This window comes from Pteropus alecto, unplaced genomic scaffold (assembly GCF_000325575.1).
Source record: "Pteropus alecto unplaced genomic scaffold, ASM32557v1 scaffold97, whole genome shotgun sequence".
NCBI lineage: Eukaryota > Metazoa > Chordata > Mammalia > Chiroptera > Pteropodidae > Pteropus > Pteropus alecto.
In genome coordinates, this window is record NW_006439713.1 from 2439474 (window position 1) to 2465054 (window position 25581).

The 25581-nt window shown below is 45.2% G+C and overlaps 1 protein-coding gene and 1 pseudogene across 1 annotated transcript in view; one reads left to right on the forward strand and one right to left on the reverse strand.

Moving 5' to 3' along the window:
- Positions 1–25581, reverse strand: part of PCP4 (Purkinje cell protein 4) — a 53477-nt gene that overhangs the window by 16937 nt on the left and 10959 nt on the right. The window contains exon 2 of the mRNA XM_006916731.3: positions 10231–10282. Coding sequence (XP_006916793.1) covers positions 10231–10282 — 52 coding nt within the window. The remainder of the gene's footprint in view (positions 1–10230; positions 10283–25581) is intronic.
- Positions 21988–22106, forward strand: LOC112483796 (annotated as a pseudogene).

Sequence of the window (25581 nt, forward strand, 5' to 3'; positions counted from 1 at the left end):
TTGATTAGGGGAGACGGAGAGGGTCCCGGGGGGACCCGGGAGAGAAGGCCGGGGGAGAGAGGAGCACCGATGAGACGCAAGGCAATTTTCCAGCATTTCCTCTCCCGACCCACTGTCCACCCTCTTCCGGCTCTTCCTAGCCGCCGTGTGTGGCTTTGGTTGGCCCATCCAAAGGGTGGTACTCGAGGTAGTCAGGAGAGAGAGAAGCAGAGATCTGGGTATTTATTTTCTTGCCTCCTTCTCTTTTAAGGTTGCCAGATAAAATTGAGACTGTTCGGTTAAATTCGAACTTCAGAGAAACGACAAAAATAATGTTTAGTAGTACACTCCAAATATTCCATGGGACAGAGTTATACTACAAAAACAAAATTTTTTTTGCTTATCTGACATTGAAATTGAACTAGGTATCCTGTGTTTTTATTTGCTAAATCCGGTAACCCTAAAAGTCTGCAAAATTGCCCAGAAGTTCAAATATGTCCTTCAAGGGAAGAATGCAGCCCCTGCCAGGCTGTCCCCTGACCCAGCACCCTCTCTGGGTTCTGGCGCCTCCCTCTGGACCTGCCATTGCCAGTCTGAGGTGCTACACTCTTCTCCAAGGGTCCCTAACCCCGCACACACCTTTAGAAATGCCCCCTTTGCGGTTAACTCTCTTCGAATCGCTCAGGGGGCATGTGCCCTCTATTTCCTCCCTGGACCATGACTGACACATTCGCCACTAAGCACTTCCGATCCCACTAAGCACTTCCAACCTCACTCCCCCAGCATCATTTAAAATATTCCGTCACCAGCTTTGTTTACAATCACTAGCACCTATTAGATGTCAGCAAATATTTCTTGAATGAATGAATGTATGAATGGGCAAAACAAAGCTGGAGTCCATACTGTTTTGCAACTTCCTTTTTGTGGTTATTAAGAACCTGAAGGTCTGCACCCAGAGAAGATTCTGTTCTAACCAGCAAAGAATAGAAAACAATCGAGTGTGTTCTGAAGGAGCGTAGCATGAGAGGAGGTACCAAGCAATGTGTTCGCGATGGTGAGAGGTTTGGGTATGTTCCAGTTCATTATGGCTGTGCAACAAATTACCCCAACATCGAGCAGCTTTCACACAAGAACTGAGTATTCTCTCCCCGGCTCTGCACATCTCGCTGGTCCTTCCGTGCAGTTGTAGCCAGATAGCCTTGGGGCTGCAGTCTCCCCCTAAAGGACCTTCGCCCACCTGTCTGCCCGCTGAGCCGGGTAGCCTGCACAGTCACTGGGGGGTGGGCATCTCTCCCGTGGCTGTTCCACACAGCTAACTCAGGCTTCCTCAGAGCATGATGGTTTCGAGGTTGTCCAACTTCTTAAGTGGCAACTGGCTTCTCCCACTGCAAGCGCCCCCAGAGAGAAAAGGGGGAAGCTGCCAATGTCTTAGGGTCCAAGCCTAGAAAGTCACATGCCTCCCCTCTGCAGTGTGCTGTTGCTTAAGGGGTTGCAACCTGCCCTGACATGGGAGGGGGTACTCAGAACCCCCACAGGCCAAAGGCTCTGGGGTCATCTTTAACCCTCTACAAAGTAGGATCCAAAACCAGAAATCATACTACATTACCACCAATATGCCAAGGAATCCAGGAACATTCTCCAAGTCCCTTAAAAAAGTAAAAAAAAAAAAAACCCAGAAAGAGCTGGGGAGTTTCATGCCCCTTATTTGGAAAATTAGATTCAAATTAATTTTCACACCCAAAAGTTTCCAATTATCTGTCTGCTATGCTTACACCAGGATAGCAGTTTAGAAAGTGCTGGAGAAAAACGTATTCTGAAATAAATGATGCATATTTGTTTTTAAAAAAGTCTGTGTGTGGCACCGGTCATAGGCCAGCCTCACGGCACACAGAGTATGCAGGGACCTTCCCACTCAGAAGGCCCCACCGTGGTCAATGCTCTGCCTAATATTTTTCAGTAAAAGCCTATGTTTTCATTTCTCCACGGACCCTATAACTAATAATGCTGACCCGTCCCACGTAGCGAGTAGGAAATGAGAGCTCGTAGGAAGGAGTTTGTTAGGAGCTTGTCTTCTGGAGCACATGGCTGCTGAAACTGCTCCAGTCTTGAGACAAACTCTGATGTGTGGTGACCCAACGCACTTATCTGCTCTCCTGACTCCCCCAAAAACAGTGAGTGCGGGAGGCACCTGCCACTGCGGACAAGCCACAGTGGTGCCACCAGTCTGCTAGACTAGGTCTCAGCACCTGGCCAGAAAACCCACTGTGACATTCAGAAACAGTACACAGCATAAGGGATATGTCAATAATGCCATAATAACCTTGCGAGATGGGTACTAGGCTTATTAGGGTGATCGCATTGTAAAGTATAGAAATGTCGAATCTCTGTATTGTATACTTGAAACTAATATAATATTGCACGCCAATTAAAGTTTAATAAAATAGAAACTTAAGAGGATTTAGAGCCAGTCGGTTCGAAATAGCACCACTTCTGGATAGAATGGCCCAAATTGAGCCAAATCTTCACGATTAATTAGCATCGATTGGAAACTCCAACGCATTTCCGACTAAGGACGCCGGAAGAAGCCAGTCAACGGTATGGACTGGAATTCACATGAGCTCGCAACAGACCTGTTCTAGAGCCAGTGGTGGAGAGCATCGTCGAGAGACACAAGGAAACCTCTGCCGTGGGGTCTGAAGCCAGTTCTGCGGGGGCTCTAAGGGGGTCCCGGAGACGGGCACAGGGGTTCCTGTTCCCCGCGCAATGCAGATAGGACAGCAGGTGGAGCCTACGCGAGAAGTCCAGTGTCTGAAGGTGACTCGGCCCTCTTTACCAACCAGCAACCTTCTCCCCCAAGAAGGCACACTGGCGTTTCTGCAGGCCTTCGTAACCATGGGTGAACCCCGCTAGTAATCACAGATGAACCCCACTAATAAGAAGTCTACAAATTTAAACCATCTTATCATGCAGCCCAGGCTGAAATTCAAGTTGATTCTCTCTTCTGGAAATCTGCTCGCAGTGCAAATTAATTCTATAAATAAACTTATAAGTGCTTCATCTACTTAAAAGAGAAGGATGTTTCTAAGCACTTGAAAAATATTATTTCCGTACGAATAATCGATAAGCAGAATACGAAGCATTCCCATCTCCTGACTGAGGCAGGATTTCAAAGCAGAGAAGATTGTTATTTTCCTGGTACAATCTACTTCACAATCTTAAAAAGATCTCAAATGACAATTTTTTAGCATAATTTATAACTTCAGTTTTTCACTAAAGCATATGTGCCTTCTCCATATGATATGGAACAAAATTCTATCTTCAGCTAGTCTAAAGTTATCCAACGTTTAATCTCAAAAAGAAAGAAGGAAGGAAGGAAAGAGGAACGAGAAGGGAAAGTATGGATAAGCCAATAAATTAACATATTGCCTCAAAGTTTTAAAAATTAACATGGCTGTCCGTGTAATTAGTTTGGCATCACGTGTACTCGTCGGAGGATAGTTCACTAAATGGATGAGATAATGGTGCTGTTGAAACTATCGTTTTCAGCTTGGCCAAGATGTGAGCTTGTGAATCTCCTTCTGTCCCACGGGCTCAGTCCCCCATTTACCACCAAGACCCTTGGTCAAGAGGGAGCTCCAGAGAGAGCGTGAGCGGAGATGACCCGGTGCATTTGGACTGGAGGCCAGACAACCACAGCTTTGCCCCTCTCGCTGACATGACCTTGGGAGAATCACCTGACTTCATGGGGAACTTTGCCTGGCACGGCCGCCCTACCCACCCTCTCAGTCTGCTATGGAATCAAACAGAAGTCTGTGCATAAGAACACTTTAAAGCATACACCAGAGACAGACGTAGAGCTACAAGGAGCAGCAGGTGCAGCTCTCCACTCTGAATGACAATGTTTCAAGCACGTTTAGTGGCTTAGAAGGGCCGTTATTTATCTAAGGTGTTACTCACGCGTTGAAGTTATTATAATACTCAACCTAAACGTAAAAAAAAAAATCACTTATAACTGAGATGGACGGTAATAAATTCCTTGTCAGCCAAGGTGTTACTCACGCATTGAAGTTATTATAATACTCAACCTAAACATAAAAAAAAAATCACTCATAACTGAGATGGACGGTAATAAATTCCTTGTCAGCACTAATTCCTGAAATAAGCTCCACGCAGGAGCAAGTCAGCCTGTCAGACCATGTTCCCCGGGAACAAGTTTGTGCGGAGACCCTGGTGGTTTCAAGGTCGGGCCTGATACATTGCGGTTTCATTTTTCCCTCATCTGGATCAATATCAGCAGCATCCTGGTGCATCCGCATCTTCCTTCTGGAATACAGATTCTTTAGAATGTTCGCAGCCAACAGCACAAAGGATATGCCCCGCCAGTCATATTTTGAAAGTCATGCTAGTATTTTATCCACTGTTGTTTTGAGTTACTTTCTGGTTGCTTCAGATACGGAAAAAGGAGAGAAAAGGCCAAGAGACCGCAATGGAGATCGGAGTCATTGGATTTTTCCCTCGAAACGTCCCCGCATCTGCGGCATTCATGGCAACCCTCGCTGTGTCAGCATGGGGAACCCCGCGCTTCGTGCAGCTCATGGATTTACTACACTCAGGATTTAGAGCTTTCTGGCCTGGGGGTGGTGGCCCACTTTAGAGTCACTTTAGGGGGGCGCTTTGCCCACAGCCAGGCGCAGTCCGTGAACATTTTAAACAGCACTGTTCTGATACACACTGCAACATTTCTGAACACGCTCAATGTTCTAAGGTATCCCTTTTACCCTTCTCGAAGATGCTTAGCCCAGGACGGTAGGTTCCCCCCTAAACTCCTACTGAGATTTCGGCAGAACCGGCACGTTAGGTGCCCCATGGAGGAGAGCGTCACGAAGCCCGGGCCCTGGAGACCTGCGCGCACGGCCCGCAGGAAAGTCACGACCCCAGAGCGCCGGCCGCGGGCCCCTCTGTACGGTCCTCCAACTCGACCCACCGCTTTCCCTATGGGAAGCAGAACCAAGTCACGGCACCGGAGGTGGCACAGACATGGAAATCGCACTTCTCTCTCTTGCCTCCCACCCCATCCCGGCCTCCCAGGCACAGGAGCGAGACGAGCCAGGCGGAGCCTCCCACCGGTGCCGCCCTCTCTCCCAGGTGTGATAGCGTCAATAGCCTTGTTTCCTGGATCCATCTGATTCCATCTTGCTCCACGCTGCTGTTGGACCCGCCCACATGAGACCTCACCCCACACACTTCCCCAAACCAAGGAGCAGCGACAGATCAAATGTCTCCTAGGCAAACCCGAGAATGAAATCTTACCATTTGCGACAACATGGATGGACCTAGAGGGTCTTGTGCTCAGTGAAATAAGTCAGACAGAGAAAGACAAACACCATATGATTCACTTATATGTGGAATCTAAGATAAAAGAAACAACAACAACAACAACATAAAACAGAAAAAAACTCAAGACGCAAAGAACAAACTGATGGTTGCCAGATGGAAGGGGAGTAGAGGGGCTGAGTTAAAAAATGAGGGGATGAAGAAGTACCAATTGGTGGTTACAAAATAGTCATGGGGATATGAGGTACAACTTAGGGAGTATAGTCAATAATACTGTCGTAACTATGTGTGGTGCCAGGTGGCTACTAGACGAATGGGGCCATCACTTCATCAATTATATAAACGTCTAATCACTATGCTGTACACCTGAAACTAATATAAAATAATATTGACTGTCAACCATAATTTAAAAAAATAATATAAAATAAAATAAATCTGCCCAAGACTTCATAGGTATGGAAAGATCATTATGCACCAAGAACATCAAAAAGAAAAGTTTCAATAAATATTGGGTGACTCTGGAGCCGAAAAGGGTGAAGGGGGCAAAGTGCTTTGGGAATTAATATGGATTTTTAATTCTTATTTGAAAAATCATGCTCACATTAGTACTCTACCTATCTGTCTGTGAATGAAGGTTGTTCTCAGTCAATCTCTCCACCTACTAGACAGAGAAACACAAAACCACAATGTTCGTATGTGTGTCTCTGTGTGTGTTCCCCAAATTCGAAAGTGAGATAAACTTAAACTTCTATGGTTTTTGGTCTTTTTCAAAACAAGAAGAGGCAAATACTCAGTATGACAACGTTTGATATTATTCGTTGTGAGCAATCATATAATCATATCGAAGCAAACTCAATCTGTGAGCGCCTAGCATCTCCTCACACCAGGTAGCCATTACTCAAGCCACAATCTGTTCCCAAAAACACGGGCACCCCTACTCAAGCATGGTGCCTGAGTGTGTCTGCTCAGCTACTCACACCTCAGAGAAACAGTGAGCCCCCGAGGAGGCTCAGGATAACACCTGCCTTCTGGGTATTCACCTCTAGCCTGCTCTGGAGGGGATTCTTTTACCAAAATCAGGTGCATCTATGCCTTTCATCTCCAAAGACAGAGCCTTTTGGAAACAAATGTATCCCAGCGCACTAAGTCAGGAGGAATCCTTTCCCATTTTAGAAATCCAATTTAGCTTGGCTAAGCCTCCAAGCTCTGAAAGTAAGCTCAGTCGGAGGCTCATTATTCATAAATCTTTCCTTAGGATTGGAAGTCTCCCAGTAGCTACTCTCCCTTCAGTATTTTCTGACTTCTGTATGTCGATAAAAAATTTTAACTCTCGGAGTCTCTCTGGATGATGAACATCAAGATACAGATTAAAACATCCAGCAAAATTATTGCCTTGCAAAAGAATCTTTTGATTATCTCCAAATTGGTAATTGATGGCAAATCATCTAGATTCAGATGGTTGTGTCTATGTCTATAAACATGTTTGAACTGAATGTAGATGAGTCGTAACTGAAGCGATAAACTACTGTTTCACCCAAGTAGGGCATTATATCAAAAAACGAATGAAGTTCTTGGCTTGAACTAATTAAATAATGAAGGTACTTTGTTCACATGGGAATGAAAATCTCTGAACCACTAAGATCTTAATGACTTTATTTTTAATTAAAAAAAATACGAATAACCCTAATATTTCTGAAAAACTTATCTCCACACTGCAGATGAAATGAGGAATATCAGATTTGCTGGGTTGTGTGTTCAGAGCTTGCTGTCTCGGAAAGTGAGGGGCATTCTGGATATGGAGTGGATAAATGTCATATTTCACGTCAATAAATACCATGGCAGGAACTACAAAAACAAATCTTGGAATTATAAGAATCTAGATTCCCAGCAAATGGCCCTCTTGAGATAATACTTAATACAACCAAATTCCACTGGAGCCTTAGAATTTAGATCACACTGGAGTTTTAATGGACCTGATTTGTGTCTTTCCTGATCCAAATTACAGTTTCAAGGCACTCATAATTCACTCCCATAGTCTTCGTGCTCTAAGTGCCAGATGGAGACTTAACTTAAATTTACAATATTTGAAATAAGAACACTTTGACTTGTAGATGACTAATAAAATTTGGGCCTAATTGACTACTATCCAAACTCATAACATTTTGATGTTCTCTGCTTCATATTTCTATTCTCATGGGTCCCTGCTCCTTCAACACATGTAGGCAGCTTCATCTGTATTAGTAAGAAATATACATTAAGATAAAAGCTCTCTCTAGATACCTGTGATGACAAAGTAAAATAATTTGAATTTCAATGGAATGTATTATTAGCTTTAAAAAAATTCTGAGATGATCTTCTCATCTTATAAATTTAAGTTTAAAAAATTAAGCAACTTAGTTTTCTAGGAAAATGTCTTTTAGACCACTCGTAGAAGTCTTTAGCCCAGTCTTTGTTGGTTGTTACTGACTTTTGCCCTTGTTTATTTTTAGAGGCAAAAGCACAAACTTAATATTATAATAAAATATCATGTACATATACTGTACATGAGCAGTTTTGTCTGAAATTAAAGTACATGTTGATAATAATTTGAATTTATTATTATTCTATAACTATCATTATTCTACAACTATCAAATAATCTCTAATTCTAAATATCCCTTTTTCTACTCAAAAGTGAATATCTTCTAATATCTAGAATTATATTTTTTAAAAAAAGCATTATCCATAGCATCTTGAACTTTTCCTTTCAATTAATTTTTATCCCTCCAGAAAGACACACTCAGTCGTCATTAGAACGGATCGATTTTAGCTGAAAGAAATTCCATGCCTTGAAATGGCAGAAAATGGTGGTGTCTTCTGTAAACTCTGACAGTTCCCTTGGGTGTAAAGCTCTGAGCATGTAGACACTCTGCAAAGACCAGTGGAATGTCAGGTAAAGCCAGGTAGCAGAGGCGTCAAACACAAGGGACCCAAACTGTCCCGGCCACCACCGTGTGTGATCTTCGCGGGAGTTACTTACGCTACAGCAGCATTCTCAAAGTGTGGGCGAGGAACCCACAATCAAAATTAATTTTCAGAGGACTAAGACTTTTGTTTGTTTGTTTGCTTTTTTTTTAAATCTCATTCTCTCACTAGTTCACAGTGGAATTTTCCAGAGGCCACACGACCCGTGACATTATAAAAGACTAAAAGCGGAGGCGGTTGTCTTCTATTGCTCCAGAAATGAAAGAGATTGGCAAAAATGTCAAACATTGCTACTCTTTCACTGAATGTTTTTTTTTCTCCTGTTTTGGAAAATGTAATTGCTTTTCATGTTTAAATGTTATTTATTTTAACATGTCATAGGGTGATAAACTTATTTCGAATAAGTGCATAAGAAAAGCTTTCACGAATGTCTCTTTTAATTTCTAATATGGGAACCATCGATAGATATAACCGACATAAACAAAAGTTTCTGGGAAATGTCACGAACTTTGAGGAATGGAAAGAAGTGGTGAGGGAAAAAGCTTGTAGACGTGCTACAGGACAGCGTCTCTGGGGAGTCTTCTGGCTATAAGACCCCACAAGACTCCACAAGACTCCACAAGACCCCACGGTTCTGAGGTCATGAAGTTCAGTGAAGCGCACACCGTTGGAGAGATGGATGTGAATCTAAGAACCAGGGACATCGGGACACATCTGTAGGGCAGTTCCTCCTTCCCCAGCTCACACGGAGGAGACGGGGAGAACCCCGGGCATCGTGAAGGGCTTGCCAAGAACTCATTTCCCTCTCCGCCCTCCCCGCCACCGCTGATCAGAACATTCTTGGGCACCAAAGCCAATGTAATGACCTTTCACCCCAGAGGTCACCGTACTGACCCTATCTAATAGGAAGGCCCGAAACAGATGGGTGAGTCAGCAGGGCGCAGATGAGTGCTGTACAAAGGAACATTCTAGTATTCGAGTCTTGCTCAGGTCCTGGCTCAGACTCAGGACAGACCATCCAAAGTGGACGGAGCCTTGAGACTCCGTAGGAGTTATTACGGCCGGTGTGTGAGATTGGCATCTCCCACAACTAGATGAGCGGGCTCCCACAGAAATCCCACGCGGCTGGAAATGAGACTAGTTTTCCACAAAAGGTGAGTTTTTTATAATTAATAAAAAGTAAGAGCACCCAGAATCTAACCTCACCAGCACCGCGTCTACAGTCCTCGGTGCTTACCCGGGATTTTTCACTATTGCAAACCATCCCCTATCACGACCCCTAAAACTGGGGAGCTGGGCTCACACCCCGCTCTGTCTCCTTCAAGTCCATCTTCTTCCTATCCGGGCTCACGTCCTAGCTCCTCCGCTCCAAGCTCAGTTTCCTCATCCAGAAAATATGATCATTCCTACAATTTAAGGCCAACGTGGAGACTGGAGTCGCGGGTTGCAACTGCTCTGGTCTCTACTATATATTTTTACTTGCTGGTGAATGACAGCAGAGACACTCACTGGTCCTGCACCTCCCCTGGGACCAGCACTGTGCTCCGTGCACAGGGAGGGCTGAAGCAGATTTTAAAACCTCCTTCAAGGAGTTGAGTGCTTCACAGTTTTCAAAGCACTTATCTCATTTGATCTTATTTTTATCCTCACAACAACTCGGCTGATTCTCACCAACCCTAATGAAGAAAGCAGAGAACTATATTTGCATTGTAATTATCATGTTGCCCAAAATGGGAGTCCTCCTTCGGGGAGGAAGCTGTTCTTATCACTACACTTAGCTAGCTCGGTTTTCTTTATAAAACCAGACCGCGGGGCTCACTGACAATTGCCAAAATCCACTCTAAACCGAAGCGCAGACATATATAGTAAGGCGATTGCATGATCCACACCTGCCACGTGCCCAAGGCTGCAGGTGGGAAAAAAGCAAATAGTTGGACTATTCATTTCATCTTACCATTTTCGCCGGATGTCTTGTCTTTCCCATTGGTGGCCCCAGCACCTTGTCGCTAAAGGCATTAAAAAAAAAAAAAAAAGAGAGAGAGAGAGAGAAATTGGTATCAGATATATTCAGAATGATTTTCGTCTCTTTTATTGTTTCAAATATCTCTTGCATCATATCAAGTTCTATGTTACTTTAACTCAGATGGTTAAAACGAGGAGCTCATGAGACCAGGAAAAGACCAACCCAAGAAAAGATCTACTGAAGTTGCAAGACTGCCACCCTTGTCCACATCAAGGGCTACCAGATGGGATGCCATTTTTGATGAAGCATAACCTTGTCAAAAATACGATACAACAGCAAAGGGTTTGGGCCGAAAGTGAGAAGATCAGAACTGGCAACGGAAGCCAAACACTGCTACGTTCTCATCCCAACCATAAAGTCCAATGTCTTATTTTTAAATAATTTTTAATCAACTAAGAAAATTTTATGTTGATATTCAAGATTTCTCTTATTGTTGAATTTGTTGTTTTGTTTTGTTTTGTTTTTTCCTGTCATCGCTTATGCTTATCATGCACATTTTCATTTTACCAGGTTGACCAGAAGTATGAATATCTTACGGTTAGATTTGAATCTTTAAGTGAGATTTCTTGTGTGTGAGGTCTGGGGAGCTATGTGAAATGCGTTACATGTGTAAAGATGTAACTTGTTTCCTCAAAGCCAGTCCAGCTACTGCCTTTAAATGACATGATGTTCAGAATTGTTCTAGCCAGTGGAGAGAAGTACTTTGTCAATCCAGTTTTCTGGTGATTTATCAGAAAATGTGCTTTAAGTTGAAAAGGATTAAAATGACTGCAAAGTCTCTAACTTTCAGACAAAGAAAATGAAGCCAGGTAGGGAGCCTGATTCACTCAAAGTCACGTAGCTAATTGGTGGCACAGTCAAGACTGGAGACCTGGCTTCTTGCCCAAAGGTTAGTGTCTTGCAGAAATTGTCATTCTTCCCCAACTATCAGAATGGGACCCTGGAAAGAAAGGTGGAACACTGAATGAGGAGCACGCCACTCTAGGTGACTTCCACTAAGGGACAAAGCTACCCTTAAATTTTAATTTGGGTCCAGGACTTCCAATCTAAAAACAATATCAAAAAAACAATAACCAGTTCCCATTAGCATTCAATGTCATCATGAGAAATTCCCAGGTCCTTAGTCAACCCTTGATTGGGAAGATCTTGCTTTTGAGTTCTGATTAGTGTAAACAAATAAGATGAATAATAAAGACTTCTGCTGACAATGGTAACCACCCACGTGTATGCTCATTGCCTTGTACAGACACTAACCTGAGAGAGGCAAAGTCAAGTGTCCCATTTGTTATCAATCAACCCACACACACGCACGTACACGCACCGAATCCCAATCAATGTGAAGTGCCAATGCCCACTCAGGTGGAGGGCTGGGAGCAGTTGCTCTGTCCCATTCTGAGAGAGAAAACCCACCTCTCTCTGGCAGGAAGTGGAAAGAAAGACGATAAATTGGAAAGTTTACATCAATATGGGTCCCTTCTTCATATTTAACTTGTAACGTCTTAATTTTCAGAACGCTAGATCTTCCCTATGTTCCCATGGAGGGAGAAGGTGGCAAGTCTTAGCCAAACATCAGTTGATCTTCACCCAACTCCATTCAGATCCTCATCGTATGGCATCATTACCCAAAGCGCTTAAACTCTAATATACACTGCCTCGATTTAAACCAAATTACACATTTTCTAAAGATAATAGATTCACAAGTAAAAACGCTTCTTGCTCTTGCCCGTGCTTATTCTGATGTCTCTTTTCAAACACGAAGCTGGTATGTCTGCTGCACTGGGTGGAGCTCAGATCACCACTGTGGACAATCAAGCTAGTGGCACATTTAGCAGCTGAAATGCTCTGGGGTTTAAACCCTCGCCCTTCCCTGTAGAATGCACAGACGGCTTATTTAAAAAAAAAATCCATGAAATAAAAGGATAGTGTTCTAGAGTTGAATAACGTCTAATTAAATGGAATACAAGTGCAAAACAGGTGCACGCTCAAGTCCGCTGGCTTGAAATACCTCAAACATTGACACCTTTCAATGTCGTGAATACTTCAGTTCATAAAAGATCACGTTTTAGAAACCCGAGGGAAAAGAAATAAAATGAAATGTGCATAGGGGAGAAAAAGGAGTCATATTTTCAGGATTTCTAAGACAGGGTTTTTGTGTTAGGTCTCATTTGATGGAGACAAAATGGAGCTGATAGATGTCATAAGGAGATGGTGTCTCGGATCAGAAAATGATCCTGGCAAAAAAAGAACTAGTCACTGAAAGCATCTCCTCCCAGAATACTTTGAGACGTCATGACCTCTTTAAGGCAAGGCCGAGGGCAGTGGGGGAATCATCCAAGAGCTTTCCTGTTCCCGGGTCTACAGTGGTCAACACATATGGTTGTTTTAACACCAGGCGAGGTGGTTGAAATTTCCCTGAATTAGTCAATGAAGAGGGTTTAAGTCAGGCTGGTTTCAGGGGTGATCACAGCTCACACATGCCGAGGCCAGATATGACCCAAGTGCTCATAGAATTCTGATGCTGAGCTAGATGCCATCATTATGCTCATCAGCCTCACTTTACAGATTGTACCCTAAGGCACAGAGAGGAACTTGATCAAAGTCGTGTAGCTGGAAAGTGGCAGAGACACAACCCTAACCCAGAAACACAGGCTCCCAAGTCCCCCCTTTGAACTACTGAGCCTGAGCATCTCCCAGCATCCCCCTGAGGGCCTCCTCGGCAGGTGGGCAGTAATGAGGCAGGAGGATTCCCATGCGAAGTTCCGTGTGACTTCATTAGCATCCACAGGCTGAGAGTCATGAGAACACCTGACTTAGAAAAAAGCAGAGTCAAACCAACAGTCCACAGATCAATTGTAGAAATGCTATTAGTCTTTTTTAAAGTTTAAGTAACACAAGAACTCATCGCTAGGCTATGCTAAAATGGATGGCTGGGTGGATGGATGGATGTCATTCTCCAAAGTCTAGTAGGAAAATATGTTACCCTCCTCACCACTTCTCCATGAGGTGATAAAAGTTAGCATCTTGAAGGAGGAGGTGGCCTTTTCTCCCCGCCCACTCTCACCCCCAAGAAGATCCAGCCTCCTCCATCCATTAGTGCCCTACATGAGCTCAACATCCCGAGAACCTGTGTTGTCTGCTGAACAGAAGTAGCCACATCTATACTAAGAGCATCATCTATACTAAGTAGACCAGTAAATAAGATGAAGCATTACAGGAAGAGAGCATGATGATCTGTCTTGAGGGGAAACCCTGACATGAGGTGCTGGATGTTGACGTTCTTTGCTGGAAGCTTGAGAAATGATTCATTGATATTATGACTACCAACGCTGCATCATTCTATTTACATATCAATCCAACTTAACCGATCAGGGCATGCAGAAGGCAGGAAGCATTCTCTCTGACCAAATATGCACAGTAACAATTACCAGGTTAAAGCAGATGTGCAGAACTGTCCAATATTGTCCAATTTATGTAGAAAACCAAACATGAACTGTACTGGGAGCATTCTGCATGTGGCATTCGATACCTTCTTATCAGCAGAAATTTGCTTCACTGTTTTCAGACTGGTCTAGAGAGTCAATTGTCATGGCTACTCGCAGTAGCAGTAGTTCATATACATGGCTTTTGTTTACTTTTTCTTTGGTTGGGAAACAAGTAGAGGTTAAAAAGAAAGAAAAGAAGGAAGGAAGGAAGGGAGGGAGGGAGGGAGGGAGGGGGAGAGAGAAAAAAGAGTAACTACAAAGTTTATCTTTCTTCCCTACCCTACATTATAGAAAGAAAGAAAGAAAGAAAGAAAGAAAGAGAGAGAGAATGAGAGAAAGAAAGAAAGAGAGAGAGAGAACGAGAGAAAGAAAGAAAGAAAAAGTCAGCATCGATTTCAACACTGGGAAAACCAGAACCAGGAGCTCGCCTCATAATTCTGTTTCCAGGAAAATCTCGCCATGTTTCTTTGTCATGGCACTTGGCACAGATGTTCTCATTCAGGTCCTCTCCTGGTCAACTCCAGCCCCACCCCCACCCTAATGACTTCATGTTCAGAAAACACTCCTGTCTGGGACCCTCGGCCACACCTGCTCACCACAGACCCAGCATCTTCTCCCATATTCTCTTACACGTCTAGAAGACTAACCATCCTCTCATTCTTTGGCTGTCTGAAATCAGAGTCCCCGCTGCTCAAGCCAGCTCTGTGCCCATTCCCCTCGGGCACACTAGCATTCCGTCTTCAAACACATCAAGACAACGACCCTGTCCACACTAATTCAAAAAGAGCTCTATGCATCCCTATGTTCACCGTAGCGCTATTTACAATAGCCAAGACTTGAAAGCAACCTAAGCGCCCATCAGGAGACAACTGGATAAAGAAGTCGTGGTTCATATATACGATGGAATATTACTCGACCATAAAAAATGAAATCTTACCATTTGCAACAACACAGATGGACCTAGACGGTATCGTGCTAAGTGAAATAAGTCGGACAAAGGAAGACAAATACCATGTGATCTCGCTTATTTGTAGAATCTAAAGAAAAAATAAACAAACAAAATGAAAACAGACGCACAGATACAAGAGCAAACGGACGGTTGGCAGACGGGAGGGGATTTGGGGGGCTGGGTAAAAAAGGTGAAGGGATTAAGCCAGACAGGAGGGGATTTGGGGGGCTGGGTGAAAAAGGTGAAGGGATTAAGAAGCCCAATTGGTAGTTACAAAACAGTCACAGGAAGGTGAAGTATAGCGCAGGGAATATAGTCGATAATATCATAACTACGTGTGGTGCCAGGTGGGTGCCAGACTAATCAGGGGATCCCTTTGTAAATTATATAAATATCTGACTACTATGCCGCACACCTGAAACTAATATAAAATAATATTGCATGTCAACACTAATTGGGAAAAGACAGCGTCTTTGTCGTCATCCCCAGGACCTCTTTAAGGGACAGAGGGTCCTGTGTGAGGGAGATTTTCCATTCGATTTACCTTTATAATCACAAATAAGAAGACTCCTCAGCTCATTTTCTTCAAAACCACTTTACCATGAGGACATGCTAAATCCTCGTCTGAGGACACAATGCAAGAAGTCTCTTTCTGGTGTCCCCCCTTTACCATGAGGACCTGCTAAATCCTCGTCTGAGGACACAATGCAAGAAGTTAAAATTACAGCATTAAAATAACCTTCGTTTCCAGCACAGGCTGGGGGCCTGCACGTGTGCCGTGGGATGTGTCGAGTGGCAGTGACGAAATCTGAGGGAATGAGGCAGAACCACTGCCAGCAAGGGACTTCTGTGGGTTCTCAACCCTTAGACGCTCGCCAAGCAGCTCACGCCGCACGTCCTTCCTCGGCGACATTAACTAATAACAAGATAGCATTTCAGAATTTAATAAACCCCTAATTAAAAGAAGCCTAAATAAAGAGTGAGTATACGATAGTTCCTTCTGATAATCTAGTACGTGCCAAGTATCTATAAAAAGGCAGAAGTGGTATTAAAAGGTATAATTTCTGAAGGAGTTTTTCCTGACAGTCCCGATGCAGCAAGGGCTACTGGCAAAAAAACACAGAATATGTCTTAGTTTGGTTTCCTATAAAGCAGAAGCTGAGACAAATGCTGTTTGTACCGCAAATGAGAGGCGGGGTGTGGGAAGGAGGGAGGAAGGACGGAAGGAGGGAGGAGAGAGAGCCGATGCGAGGATTCGTCATCCAGCCGGCGTTGCAGGTGCGTCCAGATGAGGCTGCGCCTGAGGACAGACCCCAGCGGGAGAAGGCGAATGATTACCCACCAGCTCCTGCCACTCGCTGGCCCACAACGTGCGCCACAGAGAGTTCGTTCCCGCTGCTTCGAGACTGGGCATGTCTGGCACCTGGCATGTGCCCAGGGACAAGGAGGCAGTGCCAGGACGGGAGGTGGGGAGGTGGAGACATGCGGCGTGGGCAGGAGGTGACATCCTGTCACTTTACACCTGTCTCAAGTCTGGGGAGCTCACGCCGAGCTGGCCGCCCACAAGGGACCTCACTGATAGGTCTGGAGTGACACGTGAGAGGTGTCTGACTCGGCACATAAATGTGGCCGGCCGACTCTCTTCGACCAAGTTGCAAAATCATGGACAAGCCTTTTCTATAAGATATCCCACTAACGGAACAGGCCATGTCCAGTGAATAACCGGCTTTGGATCCACTTCTCCCTGTACGTTGAGCTGAGAGTGGCTATTCGGGCATGACTGGCCACTTCCAGGCCACATCCAGGGGCTGTACACGCATCAGTGGTACCTGTGTCCCAAAGGTGTCAGCTTGACTGGAAAGCATGCTGTCACTTGGACCATCAGCAGCAGGCTCAAAAAGAGCCTGACTACATGTTTGTCACGAAGCCCGTTTCCTTTGCAAATGACCGTCTCAGTTATTTCTCAGTCCACTATTCTTCCTCGTGAAATCTATTACAAAATCTTAGTGTTCTTGGACCAGTCTCCATTAGGTAAGGGGAGGGAGGCATTTGTCTCAGGCACAGACTACAAGGAGGCGCCAAGAAACTCATTCGTCAGGACAAATACCGCACGGGATCACTGTGGCATCTGCAAACAGCAGAGTAGATGGTGGCTGTCAGGGCCTGGGGCCTGGGGGACAAGGGAGAGGACAGAAAGGGGCACCGCCCTTCAGTCGTAAGATGAATAAGGTCTGAGGATCTAATGTGCGACACGATGATGATAGTAGATAACGTGGGCTGTGTCGCTGAAAATTGCTAAGAGTGAAATTTAAGTGTTCTCACCAAAAAAAAAAAAAAAATAGTAAATACATGAGGTGATGGTGGTGATTGACTCGGACTCGACAGTGGGGATCTTCCACAGTGCACACGTTGTGCACTTTCCAATTTTACTTGTCAATTACACCTCAATAAGGCTGAAAAAACAGTAATATTTTACAAAATAAAAAGTACCGCAATAAGTCATGATCGGCAGACATCGACATTTTACGTAAAGGTGGGGTCCGCCAGTGTTCGTGGTACAGTGATAGTCATTCCCTTTTGGCTCAGGCTCCTGTGCGGTCCACCAGGCCCTGGTCACATGTACGAAAAAGAACCACGTAAAGGAAATAAAAGTTTGAGATGCTGAGCGATTTTAAGGCTTTAGAAAATTAATCTAATAGCGTCTTTGAGACTTTTCGTTGGCAGCTTTCTCATGGGCCATCTCGATAGGCTCTGAGTTGATGCTGTCATTCTGAGCTGTTTTACTACGTGTTTTCTAGAAAACCACAGGGAAGGGTCCCGTCTTTCAGACTCTGCCACTGACACCCACAGAATAGGACATGCCAGTCGTATGTCATCCATGCAGCTGAATTACCAAAACCTGCTTCCTCGTTCATGCAAATGCAGAGCATCAGACAGATTATGTCTACTTGGAAGACAGCCAGTATGCATTAGTTCATCTTGATGACGAAACGCATGTTCCCATTAAAACGCATTTATTTTTCATTTCGGAGGTTTGAAGAGAATGGAACATGAAATGAATTCCAGCTGGTTAAATCTGGGGAACAAATAATATTTGGGGAATATTTTCTGAATCTACACCTATAGCATTTCAGTGGATAAATCTATATTCGCACCAAAAACTTAGCTTGATGTTTAATTCGGTGAGATACAACTTGACTAGAAAGTCACCACTTGGAAAAGTCACCACCTTAGGGCTGGAGAACAAAGAGCCTCTTGAAGCAGTAAGGGTCCAGGTCATCCCCAGGGACCTCACGATTTCCCTTTCTTGCCTCATCTCCCCAAGGTGCTCACCCATTTTGCCACCAAATGTTGGGAAGAGCTCTATGCATTGACAATACTGGAGAAAAGATGACAACCCCCATGGGCCGAAGCTCACAGGGGACAAAGGACAAGGGGACCCCACAGAAGCCTCTGGCTTGCAGAGGCATTTCTTTCAGCCCATCGTCAAGCCATCAGGGGAGGAAGCGGACCGGGCCGCTCCCCGTCCCGGGCTCAGCCGCCTGCTGCTGCAGCACGAGGAAACCCTCCCATCAGAAAGCTTTGGTCTGTCCCGGGCTAAGAAAGAAAAATTCTTTTCAAAGGCAGGTTGTCAAAATTAGGCCCATTCACTGATGCACAAAACCATGAGCAGTGAAGGTCGCAGATCCGGTGTCAGAGGCCCAGACACAATCCAGGGTGAGGGGCGGGTGACTCACTGCTGGACCGTTTACTTCTCCATCCCAGAGCCAGGCACTCCGCTGGGCCCCAGGAGTCCCCAGGAGAAAGGCACACTCTGACCGACGGCTCGCCCCCTGGGGGACGGACAGAGACTAAATCAACCATCTCGGTACTGGGGTAAGAGCGTGACCCAAGACAGCTAAAACCAGAAACAGGAGCGTGGGGTCCCCAACTCACACTGGTGTGGGTGGCATCAAGGGGTGTTTCCCCATCTTGAAAAAGGAGTGTGAGTGGCATCGCCCCCACCCGCTGTGACCCCTGGGGAAATCTCTATCGGCAGAGTCTCCGTTCCCTCCACTGAGAAGGACAGATCATGACCTCTGGCTCCTACCGGCCACATGTAGGGCCTGGGCACCCAGTAGGCGTGCTCTCCTGCTGTCCATCACAGCAGCATTCTCCAGGAGAGGCATGCCTCGGGGGCACCAGGTGGTCGGCATCTCTGAATCAAGAGAAGGGGGAGTACCTGTTCCAAGGTTCTTTTTAGCATTTTATCTCAGTTGCCAGCCTCTGGCTTCTGTTGGGCTCTGTCTACCAAGCAGTTGCAGAGGTTTGGCAAACAGGAAAGAAAAATCCATCCCATCCCCATGGTGGCTGAGCAGCTCTTGCTAGCGAGCGCTACTTAATGCCATCTATTCCTTGGTGACGCATCTTTTCTTAAGCAATTTTCCTCCGTGGCGCTGTCTCCCTTTCGTGCTGCTGCATCCTAATAGTCACATTTCTAATGGCAGCGTCGCGACAAGCAGTTCCTCCGATGGCTCATAAATAAGAGGAAGAACACAAAGCTGCATGTCTTTGGCGTAGACCGGTTCGGAAATTGCGAATTCTTTGAAAAATTAATATCCTACATGAGAGAGATGTCGAGATGAAGACCTGTCCCCAAAGATCTCGGTTCATCCTTCTGAGCTTTTTTTTTTCTGTGCTTCCTTTCAATGGCCGTGTTTGTAAAGACCCAGGACGGTGGGTTTCCATGGTTTTATGTTTAATGTGTTATTGACGAAGGATCACGAGTCTCTAAGATGAAATATCAGACTCTAAATGAACAGAGGAGTAAAACCACAGTGACTGCACAGAGAAACGGAATAAGCAATGGGTCCGCCAGCGGGTCATCGATGATGGCTCGGGGCCACTGTAATCATTAAACGCGTGGCTTCTCCGAGCGTCAAAGGCACATTATTAAAGATGGCCACCAAGTCGGAGTCCCTGAACTGTTCTGAGGAGCAGCAGAGACTTTTATACCAACCTTTTGTGATAAGGACAGAATTGATTTAATTTCTTGCCTCTGATATTTTTAAACCGTCTATAATTCTCCCAGTAACATTTTAAAAACTGAGCATTCAAAACTCCACTAATTTAATCCCTAAAGGTATAGAAACTCATATCAAAAGAGACCTCCAGCTGGATTTTCTCTTTTTTAAAAAAAGTTGGTTTAAAAAATGATGAGATTTTCAAGGACAAATGCATTAACGTTTATACTCCTTTCTAATTCTTCCTCCGCGCTGCCTCTCACCTCTGCAGGACCCAAAGGCTGAGATTCTGCCTTAAATACTATATTCTGCCCCTAGCATTTTCATCCTGACCTTGGTGATAATAGCAATAATTAGCATCGCTGTAGTTAGTTTCGGGAGACTATTTATGAAAGGATCCTCATGTTTAGGGATTCATGTTTTATCTCCTTGAAATTCAACTTATGCTTTATCCTACAGCCATATTTTTTGAATTAGTATTTTCTACCCTTAAAATTCTGAGTGCCAATTTTTTTTTTTAAATAACATTGTCTTCTATTTCTAAAAGGAGGATGTGGTCATTATGACATGTTTGGAAAATAAATGCGCAAGGAGGAAAGCAAAAAAAAACCCTACATATAATCCAACTAGTCAGCTCGAGCTTGTTACCAGTCCCCACGGTGCAGGGCAAAGCGATGGCCGAAAGGACCCTTGCCGGCTCCGGGGCTTGTTCCTGGTCGCTCTGTGGCCACCAGAGCCTCGCCACAGCCTTCTCCCCACCCCCACATGGGTGAGCTGGTGGTGACGTCGAGGGTCAGTTTAAGGAAAAGGACAGAAATCCATTTAAAGACGGGCACTGGAGCTGCTTTGCGGACGCTAACGATTCCCTGCTCTTTAAGCATCTCTGCTGTTTGAGACTTTGGTGTGACTCACAAGGACCAAGAATTTGAGCTGCCACCATTCCTTGGTTATTTTCTTACATTTCTAAAACTTCAGCTATTAAATGGTTTGGAAATTTTTGCAACGTGTGATTTAATTTATTTTCGAGCCTATGTGGTCATGCTTTCCTCAGGACAGTGTAAATACCTTGCATCGTAGATCGGGTTTATTTGTATTTAGGGTGCGATGATGAAGTATGTAGGCTCTGGGGTTGTGGTTGGGGGGGGGATTGACTCTAAAGAGACACAGAAGAGCTTTTGGGGGCGAGAGAAGAGTCTATATCTCAATTTTAAGATGGCAAATCGACTACCCAACTAAAAAAGGTAACTTTCGTTATATATAAATTACGCCTTAAGAAACCTGACCCAAAACAGAAAAGAGTGACCTGGAATCAAACTGTCCGGCTCTCCCAGCCCTGCCACTTAGCAGCTGTGTGACCCTGGGCAGGTCACTTCACTTCTCTGAGCCTCGGTGTCTGCTTTCAAAAAACAAGGATCACAATACACCTACTTCATCCAGCTGTGATAACTAAATGAGATAAAAACGGTCACATTGCCCGGATCTGCTCCCTAAAAGGAACCTGACTGCGAAGTATGGGAAAGAGGCTTGAAGACGAGGCCTGCCTCCTCCTCCTCCATTGCATTCACCTTGCAGTAGGTGAAGTAACGAGGCACAGCAGGCTCGGCGGCTCGGGGACCTGGAGAAGCCCTGCTCTCCCATGTGGCCGGGGACTCGCTACAAGTGACTTCACGCCTCATGTCATGGCTTCTTCATCTGCTCGGTTTCTTCTTCATGAAAGATTACATTAAACTAAGTTTAAAAAGTAAACATACATCTCCCATGGCCATTATAAGAATCCAAAGAGAGAATTAGTAGTATTTGCGATCATTTCTTCCATAAAGTAAACAGCCTCTACCTGTTAGTTGTTAAGTTATTAATATCGGGCCAAGTTTCTTGGGCCTCTGATCCTGGGGTGGATATATTTTGTATGTTTGGTGCAAATCACTGCTTGTATATTTTTCTAGAAAGAGAAGATGCTGGAGGAGGATAGAGTGAAGACTGAAGGAGAAATGTGCAGAAGCTGGGGACACTTAGTGGCCCCAGGACAATGTGGGTGCATCCAGCCCAATCTGAAGACTCTCCCCAAGTCTGACATTGCAGAAAAGGACGCATGAGTCAAATACAGCCACCTCCATTTATCCCCACGACAGGTGACTTAACCTGCCTTCGGCAATCTTTGGAAGCCCCCGAGATTTGTAAGGTGCCAGAATGATCCTGAATGCAGATGTCATCATGCACTTTTCACATCTGAACTGCACTCGGAGAAATCCTTCTCATCTACAGCCATGCCACCCTGAACGTGCCCGATCCTGTCCGATCTCGGAAGCTAAGCAGGGTCAGGTCTGGTTAGTACTTGAATGGGAGACCACTTAGGAAGACCAGGTGCTGTAGGCATAAAAAATAAATAAAGGATTGTAAGCTGACAAGGTCCTCGTAATCTGTGAGGTCAACCAAGGGCTGCCTCATTTAAAAAAAAGAAAAAAAGAAATGCTCCTTCATTTACCCTACTTTTTGTTTTATCCCTGCAAATTTGTGTCGGTTCCTTAGATTATCCTCAGAATCCTAATCTGTGAGGTCAACCAAGGGCTAGCTCACTTAAAAAAAAGAAAAAAATGCTTCTTCATTTACCCTACTTTTTGTTTTATCCTCCCAAATTTGTGTCGGTTCCTTAGATTATCCTCAGAATAAAGGTGGTCGGTAGAAAGGCCAGATGCTTTCTAGAACAGCTGCTGTAATTAAAGGAAAGACAACAGGCTCGCAGACAAAGCCACAGATATCCATCTTTTATTATTTCTCGCTGTGTACACAGAGGTCCCATATTCAAACAAGGCAGAAAAGGACAAAAGAAATGAGCTTTTTCTCTCCATCCCTAGAATTTATGGCTGACCAGCCAAATGCCAAGGGAGAAAAAAAAACCAAGGAGATGGGAAACTTTCAATAAAAGATAAATGCGAAGGCAGAAACCGAGACGCGCCAACAAACTAACTCATTTAAGGGCAAATCTTCCTCATACAAATGGTGAGGGGAAAAATCAACAGGCATGGCCAGTTTTCTAGAACAAAATGAAACCTATACTGTATCCTTGTGAAAATACCAAGCCTTCCTGTCCCCTCTAGAATCATGTGATTTCGGGGGAACTTTTCTATTTCAAAGGCCAGAGAAGCTAACGTGAGTCCAAAAAGCCCACATATGGTTTCCCCAGATTATAGAAACTGGCCACAGAGAAAGATACCTCTTTGCTTTGCTTTCCACAGGAACAGCAGCATTCCACGCCTCCATCCCTTCCCCGATACGGCTAGTAGGATGCGGTGCTGGGTGTAATCTAACAAAGGCCAACGGTGGCCAATGACAACCAAGGGAAAATGTCCCCGTGGCTGGGAGACCCTTGCCCTGCCAGCCTCTACACGGCCATCTGTCCTGGGCACGGAACGGTCACTCACCAAGGCCACGTGGCTCCACTGTGGTTGAGCCAATCAAGATCAAGTGCACTCAGCTTCCTGACCACCTAGCAGCGAGCTTGGATAAGAAGCTCGAAATGGGGCGCAGAAGAGGAAAGGACACAACCAAATCCACTGTGAACCAAGGGACGTCCACGTTCACCGCTGTGTGAACGAGGATGCTTCCAGGTTTGGCAAAGGCGTGTTTTCCTGTCTTTGCACCAGGGCACCAGGCTCTGTCTCTCTGTGAATGCAAACAGCCATATGTTCTCAGGAGCAAGAGCATAATACTTCCATAGCAACAACCACATGACGTGCATAATTTGACAGATACCAAACCTGAGACACAGAGAGGTTCAGTAACACGGAGCCCAGCGGAGGGAGTGGAATTTGAACCTGGGCAGAGTCTGTACACTTGTCACTTCATCTGACCTGTCTGGACGGAAAAACACTGGCTCAGAAAATACAAGACAACCCCACATGCCACCAATGGTGCAGACGAGTTACGCCTCAGTCCATCTGGTGGCAGCGTGGGACACATACTTCCTGACCCTCCTCGGTGCAGAAAAACATGACATCACACAAAATTCTGTCTGTGAAAATGTAGAGGCCATTTCGGAAAAACGATGGGTGAACACACTTCCGTCGGGACCCTGGTCCTGAGCCATGCAGTGTTCAGCGCCCACTCTGACTTCAAATCTGCAGCTGTATTTCCTGCACCTGTGAAGGCAGGCCTCCGAGACCGTGCGGACAGCTCTGCCCCGTTGCCATGACTTATTTTTTAACTGGCTTTGGGGACTCTTATCTGTACAGTCTTCCTAGGAAAACCGAAGCTCGGTCCCTGTGCAATGACTTCTTGTGTTGACACGCAGACGTGCACTTGGCACTGTGTGCTTCCCCGTGTGCTTCTCCAGGAGGGGATGTTTCGAGGCTTCGGAAGCTAGAGACTTTCTTTTTTGGTAATAAAGAAGCAGCCAGGTTTTTTTCTCCACTCGACTAAAACAAAAATAGCTTCGGGACACGGGAGAAGTCTGAGGTTGTGTACTTTTGGAAGGAAAGAGAATGTCTTGTCCTAAATCAGCTGTCACAGCTCAAGAAGCAAATTGAGACACAGATTAGAAGAGGAGATAAAAGCTATATAGACCATTTGATCTGCTGTTCCCTGGGGAGGTGAAAATTCTAGCAACCTCCCCATTGAAACAAAATGCACGCCGCCCACCCACACCAGCAGCACCGCCCACCAACTCGATCTCACAGCTGTGCCTCTTTCCTGATGGATGTTTGCTCCATATTTTATTTTCAAACCCCTCCAAAATCCAGAATGACATTATTTGCCAGGAAAAAAAAAAAAACCTGTCGTAATTTAAAGGTCACCTTCCGGGGACAGGGCTGTGACAAATGGCCGAAGCCCACACCAAGTGCTTCATAGCTACATATATTGACTCTTACTACGATAAAGCTCTTTGCTTCCCAAGCACAAAAATGCTTCTTGAATGGAACGAGCCTAATCCATATGCTCTCTGTGTCCCTTGACACGGCACGATCAAGGAGAGAAGGCGAAGACAGAAGACTTTCTTGACATTTGGGATCAGAATTGGAGGGATTTTTCACACGGGGGTTAGAGTGAGCACTTCTATGGTCTTTTAAAAAGATAGACTTGCCAAGTGTTTTTGAATCAACTGCATGACTCTCTCTTCACAGTGTCCCTGCAAGGTCAGCCAGCATCGCCTGGCTTCTTATCCAAGCTCGCTGCTAGGTGGCCTTCCTCAGAGCCAACCAGAAGGTTCCATCTGATCTGTGGGAGAGACCTTCAAAGCACTCCATGGTCGGGCGTGAGGCATTCCAAAAGCCTCCACATGGGGAGAGAAAGTAAACACATACGAGGCTCCAGACGTGGCGAAGGTATAGTGGAATTATGTTTCATTGGCCCTCTTCCACTGCAAAGCAATCAGGCATGACCTTACCCAGGTGTATGGGAGGAGAAAAGCCAGCCTCACGGCCATGTGACCTGGGCAGTCATGCAGAGCCTCTGACTTAGAAAGGCCCCGAGCTTGGTTTAAGGCTGTGTCATCGCCGTCTTGAAATTCTTAACAACGTTTAACATGGAGCCCAGCATTTCTGTGTTTTACTGTGTCCCACAAATGGCCACTGGTCCTGTCCCCAATACCCAATCGCAAGCTCACTCGGACTTCCCAACCCCATCGGAGCTCTCATCACCTCAGAAGAGGTTTCTCACGGAGGTAGATTACGGAGCAACCGATGACGGAATCGTCGCTGGTTTTTAAATTGCCTCATTTCTGAGGAGATGTGCTCAACTCCTCAGAGCACGGCCCGCTTTCTTGTCGTAATACTGAAGGGACATAGTAGCGAGAGCAGGGTCCCCTGAGGGCACTGCTTGTAGCTCTAAAGTTACATTACACTGCATCTATATT